At 40.0% G+C, this 9,967-nt stretch overlaps 1 protein-coding gene across 1 annotated transcript; it reads left to right on the top strand.

Moving 5' to 3' along the window:
- The first annotated feature begins 7,037 nt into the window (after nt 1-7,037).
- Nucleotides 7,038-9,113, top strand: LOC108274588 (achaete-scute homolog 1b). The gene has a single exon (XM_017484800.3). The coding sequence runs from the start codon at nt 7,408-7,410 to the stop codon at nt 7,984-7,986; it is 579 nt and encodes a 192-aa protein (XP_017340289.1). The 5' UTR covers nt 7,038-7,407; the 3' UTR covers nt 7,987-9,113.
- Nucleotides 9,114-9,967: the final 854 nt, after the last annotated feature.

Here is a 9,967-nt window from a genome sequence, read left to right as displayed (position 1 = left end):
ATTACAGATCACAATAACAAAATGGTGTATGGTATATATTAGAGATGCACCGAAATATAACCGAATATAATGAAAAGCTTTTCCGAAAGCCGAAGGCCGAATACCGAACAAGTTTTTTCTCATTTTTTCCATTTATTTTGCCATTTTTTTCACCATTGCATAAATTAAATTAAAAATCAAAATGTGCTTTTTACTATTTTGTCTGGCTTTTCAAAGAAAAAATCAATTACAAAAACAACAATTTCAAAATATTTATTTAACACTGAACATTTTTTTTTTCATTCCAGCAGGCATAGGCTACCAACAAGGCACAATATAACTTTAAATAAATAAATGAGTGAAATAAAAATATGTTTGTGGTCATCTTTGAGCCCCCCTTGAATAGCCTATATTAGGCCTATAACTGACTGCTGAACGAATGGAACACTCTGTAGCCTACAACAAAAAAGTGCATTAAAAAGTGCATTGACAAGAGTGCAAAAAATGGTTCTATTTGGTTCTATATGGCTGATTATCCTGGGGATATATACCGTTCGTGTCCCTGTACACCTCGCAGAGTATTGTAGTATATATAGTATAGATAGATATGTTGTTAATATTATGTTCCTTGATGGATTTAGTTAGTTTAAACTATACATTAGTTCATTTAGTCCACGCTGGTTTTCCACCCCCAGTCCATAGTACTAGTTCATGTTTCTTGTTTTGTGTTTTGACGCAGTTTTCTGTGACGGCGACTTTGATTCCTGCTTTGCCCCATTTATTCCTGTTTGCCGATCGCCCGACCCTTTGCCTGTCTTGACTACGTTTTTTGGATTACGATTTGGATTTGTCTGCCTGCCCTTAAATAAATAAATATTCTGTACTCTACTCCCTTACGTTTCGCAACGTGACAGAATACTCCGGAACAGAACAAAACAAACGCACGTGTGCACATCTAACATCCGTCAACATCCGAAGAACATGTAGCTCGTGCATGCGCGCGCCCCTCATCGAGGTCGTGACATTCACGCATGTCACTCTGGTCGTTAGACTATTTGGTCGCATCATCAAACAAGTCATTGTTCGGTCAAATTTATTCGGCCTTTTCACTTATTCAGCCAAACACCGGAAGTGCCTTTTTTTGTTGTTGCTATTTTCGCTGAATAATTTCGGTTGCCGAACATTAGGTGCATCCCTAGTTATAATAATATTTAGGGGGGAGAAACAAAACTATATCAATTCATCTCCATTTCCTAATGCGATTTTTACATTTGCTCATTTAGCTGATGCTTCTCTCCACAGCACTGAGACAGGATACAACCAGAGATAACCCCCAAAGGTTAGGGGTCTTGCTCAAGAACCCAAGCTTGGCAGTGCTGGGATTTGTACCCAGAGGAAACCCCCAAAGCACAGGCAGAAACTGCCAACTCTGCACACACAGAGTGGAGGTGGGATTTGAACCCCCAACCACAGAGGTGTGGGACAAGCGAGAAGGACAAGATGTAAAGGAGTCCACCAGAAACTGCATCTGTAGAGGGCCTAGAAATGTAGGGGACTCCCCCATGATGTAACATTTGTAACATCTGAATCCTACATTCATTCTGTGTGTGTGAGAGAGAGAGTGAGAGAGTGAGTGAGCGAGAGCGAGATACTCTGCATAAATAGAAACTTTCAGAGTACACAGAAACACCCGCACCGTCTTTTATGCCACAGGAATTTCATCACGTCATACAGATATTGCTACAGAGTATGTGGCTGTAGTATGCAGTTTTTATTACTTTATTCTAGACTAATTATTCTTGACCACTTCAAGATAACACTTTGTCTGGGTTAGCCATGTTGGTGTACGCTGTAAACAAGGAAGTCAGATCACTCCTTTTAAATGTAGGTACTGGAATGCCAATTTAAATTTAATATGTGCTATTAAACACTGTTTACCACACTGTGATGCAGGTCTCATAGATGCTGGTTGTGTCTTTAGATTTTATAGCAAGCAATACATACTTTTAAAAGAATCAGATTTTTTCACCTGGGGGTTACTGTGGCTTAGTGATTAGTATGTTTGCCTCGCACATCCAGGGGTGGGGGATCGAATCCCGCCTTTGCCCTTTGTGCGCGGAGCTTGCATGTTCTTAGGGGGTTTCCTCTGGGTACTCCAGTTTCCTCGCCTAGTCCAAAGATGTGTTGTAGGCTGATTGGCATTTCCAAATTGTCCGTATCCTGCTATGGGTTGGCACCCCGTCCAGGGTCTCCCCCTCCTTGTGCCCCAAGTTCCCTGGAACAGGCTTCAGTCTCCCCCATAACTAAGATAAGCAGTATGGAAAATAGATGGAAATGATTTCACCTTCATTTCAATTATTAATAATACGTACAATATTAGTGAAATATCTACACCCACAAGATGTGTGTGCGCAGGTGCGATTAGAAAAAAAGAAATAGAGAAAACATAACATAACTTTTATTAGATTTACACAGACCAGTCAACAATTTGACTTCACCTTGCTATTCTCAGGGCAAATTCAACTGAAAATGATCTCTGTAGTGTAATAGTATAATTTTTTTTAAATGTTGGTTTAGAAATTGAGCCAATCGTTTTAGAATTTTTCAGATTTTAGTAATAGTTTCAAGTTTAACAGGTGAATAATCAAATGACTAACAATAACTAATGTGATACATGATACATTAAAGTGCAGCAACTGAAGCCTGATAACATGACATAATGTTCGTTTCATGTCTTTGGAAGTCATATTTAAATTAATAAAATACTCATTCCACAAATAACGTGTGTGTGTCTGTGTGTCTGTATTACACAGCAGTTTCTGTGCCAGTAGCAGGTGTGTGGTTCTCTCTCTCTATGTCTGTACACCTTTTGGGGAAAACACGATTCTCGCTGTGTGAACCTCTTATCAACTTTTTTCCAATCACAAGACACGAGTGTAAAAGCAGCTGTGGATATAGTTCCACATAACTGCAGTCCTCCAGGAGAATATTGCACACTTTCACCAACAGATCTGCACATGTGCGTCTTCCATATTAACCTGAGGAAAAAGGAAATGAATCTCACTCTTACTGATGCACTTCCCTCTTACAGCTCACTGGAAGTGCTGTCCTGGATTCATGTGGCTGTCCTCAGCACGCACTGGCCTAGCGTGGTTCAGCCAAACCGGGGTCCCCCTCCTTCATCCCCGTAATACACAATTCTCACATCCCTTTTCTCTCTTATGCAAAACTTACATCAGTATAGAGAAGTACAGAGTCACACCAAGAAGTGGAGAATCAGACTTAAGTTTTTATTTAAATGTGCAAAGGTGGAATTTTTTTTTTGGCCTTGACAAATCAGTCAGCTTTCTTTGCTCCAGAAACAACTGACCCATTTGAATGTTTCTTTAAAAACTATGAAATACAAGGCTCCTTATGCACCATCTAAGGTATTAGTGTAAAATCCACCTATTCAGATTATACATATACACCGGTCAGCCACAACATTAAAACCACTGACAGGTGACGTGAATGGCAGTGATTATTTTGATACAATGGCACCTGTCACGGGGGAGGGGGTATATTGGGCAGCAAGTGAACAGTCAGTTCTCAAAGTTGAAAATTGTGTTGGGAAAAGCATAAGTGACTTTGACAAGGGCAGAATTGTGATGCTAGAAATCTGGCACACCTTCAAAAATCTTGTGGAGTCCATGCCTGTATGGCTCAGAGCTGTTTTGGTGGCACAAGGGGGAATTACACAGTATTAGGCAGGTGGTTTTAATATAATGGTTGATTATTAATTCACATACAGTTAGTTTAATGTTTCATAGCCTGCTAGAAGATATATGTGTTCTTTCTTTTTTCTTTGTTTCTTTGTTTCTGTCTTTAAAGCTATCTATCTAGCTACCTAACTAGTCCAAAAGTTCTGAATTACATCTGAATTAGTTCCTGTGCTACATCTGATTTCTGAGCGTGCTGGGATTCATTGGTAAGATTTGCCATGAATGTGTGCATGGAGGCCATCTTGTCCTTCTTGTTCAAGGATTACAAGTCAAAAATTGTATTCTTAAATATCAGCAGTATCACTTCTCACATATTACCAGTATCATATCTCACAAAAATGATCATATCCCCCTTCGTCCCCTATTGAACCATCCCTTTCCAAGTGCACCAGAAGCCCTAAACTAACAATTGTTAACCAGGTATAGAGACCATGAAATGTTTATACAGATTCTTTGACATTTATAATTTCAGTGAGGAAGGAAGGAAAGGCTACAACATGTAACAACACCACCACTACCACCACAAACAACAACAGCAACAACAGCAACACTGCTACTACTACTACTACTACTAATAGTAATGATGACATTTATTTGACATATTTTCATACTAAATATGACAGAAAGCCTCGGTCTATTAGTGATATCCTAGATTTTCTCTCTTCTGACTATATAGATACTTGGCCTCAGTATCTATATGGGTCTGGTCTCATTATTTGCTAATGCTGAGACAATAGGTCACTGTGCATACACCAACATTTTACACTATAAACAAACATGCAAAGTTTTCCATGGGAAGTACCATGGAAGTACCTAGAATTCATCTGGTTAAGTTTAGCTGCAATTGCTTTCATTTTTTTTCTGTGAGAAATCAGTCTTTATGCTGATATACTCGTGTAAGATGCTGAGTGGCTGGATTCTGGAGGAGGAGGAGTGATAACTGATGAGGAAATAAAAAAGATTGTAGATAAGAATCAGGCTGTTGGACTATTTGGACCTGAATTACTACCTCCCTCTGCTGGGCAACTAAAATGAGCTTACTTATAAAAACCTATTTATATTTACTTAAACTGAGCCCCTTTAGACTAAAAGTAAAGATACATGATTCAGAAATAGAGGGAAGTTTTTGGACATTTTGGATCAGGAAGTTAATGCAATTTCTGTAGTTTTTATTTATTTGGTGAATGTGAATATAATCTGAATTATCTACTATATTATCTACTATAATCTACTGTATTATATTACATGCATCATGCTGTTTATCGCTATCTGTATACTGTTTATCTCAACTTATTGCTTCATAATTCCTATTTATTTCATTTAACCTTACTTCCATTTGCATTACTGGCATGCATCATACTGTTTACCTTTACCTGTACACATGTCTACACACCCCAGTTAAAAGTTTTTTGAAACTGTGATCAATCATGTCAGAACTTTTCCTACCCTCAATATGAAATTACAACGTATAAAAATTAAGTGAAAAACAACATTTATGGGGGGAAAAAAATAAAATAAAAAACTTACAATAACCTGGTTGCATAAGTAGGACTAAGTAGACCCCTTCTTGCAAACAGTACAGCTAACGCATTAAAAAAATTAAACAATAAAAATAAATTAAAAATCTATTAAAAAAACCCCTTAAATCCACAACTAGCATTTTTTGTGAGTAAACTAACTAACTAGCCCCCTAAATGAACAAATCACATCAAAAACTTGCACTGATGACTAAATCACATCATCTGTGGCAGAATGCCAAATTAGAAGAGATAAGCAAGCATTATTATAGCAGTTAACAAGTTATGTTATATATCAAATCTGTGCCAAGTAAATTACATCTGGAAATACAAGTAAATACAAATATCCACATACTACTCATTAACACAGCGATTAGTGTTAACCTGGTAGTCACCTCTCCTTAGCTACAATGTTATATTATGATTCATGATTTATGAATTAACGTTTGATTGCAAGTCGAGGTTTATGATTGAAGGGAGGAGGAACAGAGCTAAGGGGCGGGGCGTGTGATAGAAAGGGATGTACGGGATGTTTTTGCTTCAGCTGGTGTTACAATCAGCCTTCATATTTTAAATAATTCAAATTATGTACCTGATAATGTGCAATGAATAGGAAAGGCTGTATACGTATGTACTGCACTATACCTCATCAGACAATGATTTATCAGGAAAACTTTTACTGGGGCACAGCAACAGTTTTCTGGGGCTCGTGCCCTAGTAACAAGGGTCAAGCATCCCTGGTTGAACCTAACCTTGAACATTACTAACCGTGTGAAGGGAACTGCATTACCACTAGTGACCACTAGATGCCGCAAGACATCTATTTTATTAACATACCCATAAAGTGAACGACAACCTTCTGTAAGACGTTTTCATGCTGTAGCTGTGAAATAAACACGAATAATACACTTATCTTGTATTTAGGCTGGCACTTTTTGTTATCTACAAATGTGGAAAAGGTGGAGAAAGGGGTGTGTGGTACAAACAGGACGAAATCGTGGGAGGGTGGGGGTGAGGGGGTAGTATTTGGTGGAAAAAGAAACAACAAAATTAATAACATCAATGTTATTTAAATTATTCATTTTTCCTAAAACAAGTTGTTTATAAACTTTAGACATTGTTGAAATTCATTAGAATTTAGACACAGGACGCTTACTTTGCAGCCACTTGCATAAAATTTATATGTTCACATTTTGTTGCATTTAGGGATGTTGCAGAAATATAAATAATGAATAGGTTAATCATAATCCAGGGTGAGATGGATAAACCACAATGCATAATATCTGACAACACTAACAATAATATCTGAGAGGGAACACCAATCCGAGATGAAAAGTCCAGCCTTTCAGTAAAAAGTTTGGGTCGTCACTAAGTGTGCATTAGCAGCACTTTGTCCATCCCATAATTTCCCCTGTGTGGCTGTGATGAGTTTTTTGTTCTCTGATCTCTGCACATTTTTGGTGCACCGTTTCCACCGCGCAAATACGTAAAGGGCACACGTTCGGCCGGGCGCCTGGCATTCATTTCCTACAAACAGGCAGCACCTTGGATACCAGGGAGCCTACTTGGTATGTCGGATTTAAAAAGCTTGGGACTGGGAGGGGAAGTGGGAAAAAAACGATAAATTGTATTCTTGCCAATGGGTACATTGTTAAATTAAAAAAAGCATTTCAAAGCACCAAAAAACCCTATTCTCTTTTTATTTCTTTTTTCCCCCTCTCTCACTAGTTTGCAAGGCGTTTTGCATCCACCAATGGGCTTTCAGGCTGCAGATATTGGGATGTAAATGAGCGCAGCGCGTGCTGGCGCAGTGAAAGCGTCGGATTGTTTATTGAGCCCCGTGCAGCCACGCGCCTGGCCCGCCGAGCCGCAGCTCAAGAATCCCGCAGCGGGGCGGAGACTCCCACACGAGCGTGCGTCTTTTTAAGGGGGTGGGGTGTCGGACGCGTGTTGAAAAAGGGCCGAGTGCTGCCAAAGTTTGTATCAGATCGAGCACTGGTAGGGGGCCAGTAGACACTTGGACATTTCGACAGTGAGAATTGGCCACACACGCGAAAGAAAGTTTTTTTTAGTTGCCACTTTGTTATTCTTCCTCATCTGCCTCGGTGGAATCATTGTACACGTCCGTCCTGGCGTATCCCAAGATCGAGATGGAGACTACCAGCAGTATGCCAACGACACAACTGGCGCAGGGTCAGTGCCACTTCGGACGCGTGGAGAGACGGCAAGAGTGCGCAATCTCCAACGCGAGCCAGAGTCAAAGCAAGAGCAAAGTGCTGAAGAGACAGCGCTCCAACTCTCCTGAACTGCTGCGCTGCAAGAGGAGGCTGAGCTTCACCGGCCTGGGCTACAGCATCCCCCAACAGCAACCGGTCGCCGTGGCGCGGCGCAACGAGAGAGAAAGGAACCGGGTCAAGCAAGTAAACATGGGCTTTCAGACCCTGCGCCAGCACGTCCCGAACGGCGCGGCTAACAAAAAGATGAGCAAAGTAGAAACCCTGAGGTCTGCGGTGGAGTACATCCGCGCTCTGCAGCAACTCCTGGACGAGCACGACGCCATTTCGGCCGCGTTTCAGTGCGGAGTCCCCTCTCCAACCCTATCCAACAGTTACTCCGCGGATCCAGAGTCACCACATTCGTCTTACTCCTCCGACGACGGGAGTTACGAGCCTCTGAGCTCCGAGGAGCAGGAGCTGCTGGACTTCACCACATGGTTCAACAGATACTGAGGAAGTGCATTGCGCGTCATCACAAACTCCAACCGAGCGCACCTGTCTGCAAACTTCAACATCAGTCCAGAACCTTACCGCTTTGTAGGTTCAAGAACAAGACAAGACAAGGATTAAAGCGGCGTTGAAGTTCGGGACCCCCCCCCTCTCTGATTGGATTGGAGGACAAAGGATTAAAAACTCGACATAAAATGTTTAAAAGTGCAATTAAGGACTTCTGTTGTGTGCCACTTCACCAGCCGGTAGAGACGACGAGTCAGTGGGACTGTTCTGATTCAAACGCGCGCGTCCACGCGGCGTCCACGGGAAAATGCCGCACATGCGCAGTGTGAAGTTTGGCATACTGTTTGAAAAGGCTAGCGGCTAGATTTTAGTACAGAAATACGCCATTATTATCTAGTGTCTCTGCTGATTTAACTAGTTGCTGACGTGAACGTTTTTAAAATGGAAACTTGTTCCATAAGCTGTATTGTTGAAAAAATAAAATGAAGATTTATTTTTGTATGCCGAGCAAAACAACAACAACAACAACAACAATGTACACTGCCTCTCTGTGACAACGACCATGTTGTAAATGAATTAGTTGGAAGATACTGTACGTTGTTGCTTTTAACACTGAATAGAATGCGATAGAACGTATTACTGATTAGACATGATGCTCTTTGCTAATGGGCAACGTGTATGGAAATGTTTTTTCAATATATGCACTTGTACTGTCTTTCTGTAGACTAAGAAAATGTACATATATGTGATTTAACAGATATGCTGTATTTTGTGTAAAATGTTTTTTTTTATATATATATAAATAAATTCACTCTATTTATACATACGAGCTGCTTCTTTTTACATCCTGAACTCTGCAACTTCATCTTCACAGATATGTCCGTTCATCCCTTATTTCACATGTACATAAATTTCATGTGCATTAATACAATTAACACCAAGACATTATAAGGCCTTTTTATGTGTATGTAGACTAACATGGCTTGATAAATATCAGGCAACGGAGTTGCTAGACAAAGATGTTAGTATATCCATGGTGAATTTTCCACGTGGGTATAAAGCTGTGGCTCTAGGTACTATAGAGATGGATTATTTTACCCTTTATGTTGAGGTCTTTGGAATAACGACTCGTAGGTCAAAATTAGGGGTCGGGGTGGAGAGGGGCACTGGGCTAAAACCCTTATTGTTAGACTGTGTAATGCACAATGCTCTATTGTGCCTGCTTTTGTAGGCAATTATCCATATTATAGCACTCATCTATTGTAAACAATCACTGGTAGCAATGAAATGAAATAATGACTTGAATTTCACCTGCAGGCGTTTGCATTTGAAATGAGAGTAATAGTAGAGACAAAACCTCACATCATGACCTTTTAGAAGAGGGTTAGTCCTATTAACAGCTCCATAGCCTATCATACATATAATTCTGAATTATGGAGTATTGGTCTACATCAAAACCGCGTGTTACCATAAATACCGAAATACCGTAGGCCCACTGCACTATACTGAATGAGTAGTCCACTGATCATCACAATTACTTGTAAATGTATGCATACCAAAACCTGCTGTACTGCTAAAAAATATTGTGCTATTTATAACAATCAACAAAAACTAATCTCATTCTGTAACCTTTTTTTTTTTTCATGGAAGTCTCACTCAGCACACACATAAAGCTCAGCACCCCCTTTAACCCCTATTACCCCTCCACACACACTCATGGTTTTGTGAGCAGGTGCAAGGCCGCATGCCTGCACTTAGAGACCTGTATGTACCGAGGACTGCTGTTGGCCGTCATGCCTCAGTCTCATTCCTTTGAACTCCAGACCTGAAAATAAATAAATAAATAATAAATAAAAGAGCAAATGATTTATATAAGCAATTATTCATCTGTTTATATAACCTTTAATATTTACAAAACCATCACTAGGAGGATATATTCGATATAAATCACTCAACAGTGGCGTAATAGTCAAAATGA

Source organism: Ictalurus punctatus, chromosome 14 (assembly GCF_001660625.3).
Source record: "Ictalurus punctatus breed USDA103 chromosome 14, Coco_2.0, whole genome shotgun sequence".
NCBI classification, from domain to species: Eukaryota; Metazoa; Chordata; class Actinopteri; order Siluriformes; family Ictaluridae; genus Ictalurus; species Ictalurus punctatus.
This window is presented reverse-complemented; position numbering and strand designations above follow the sequence as displayed.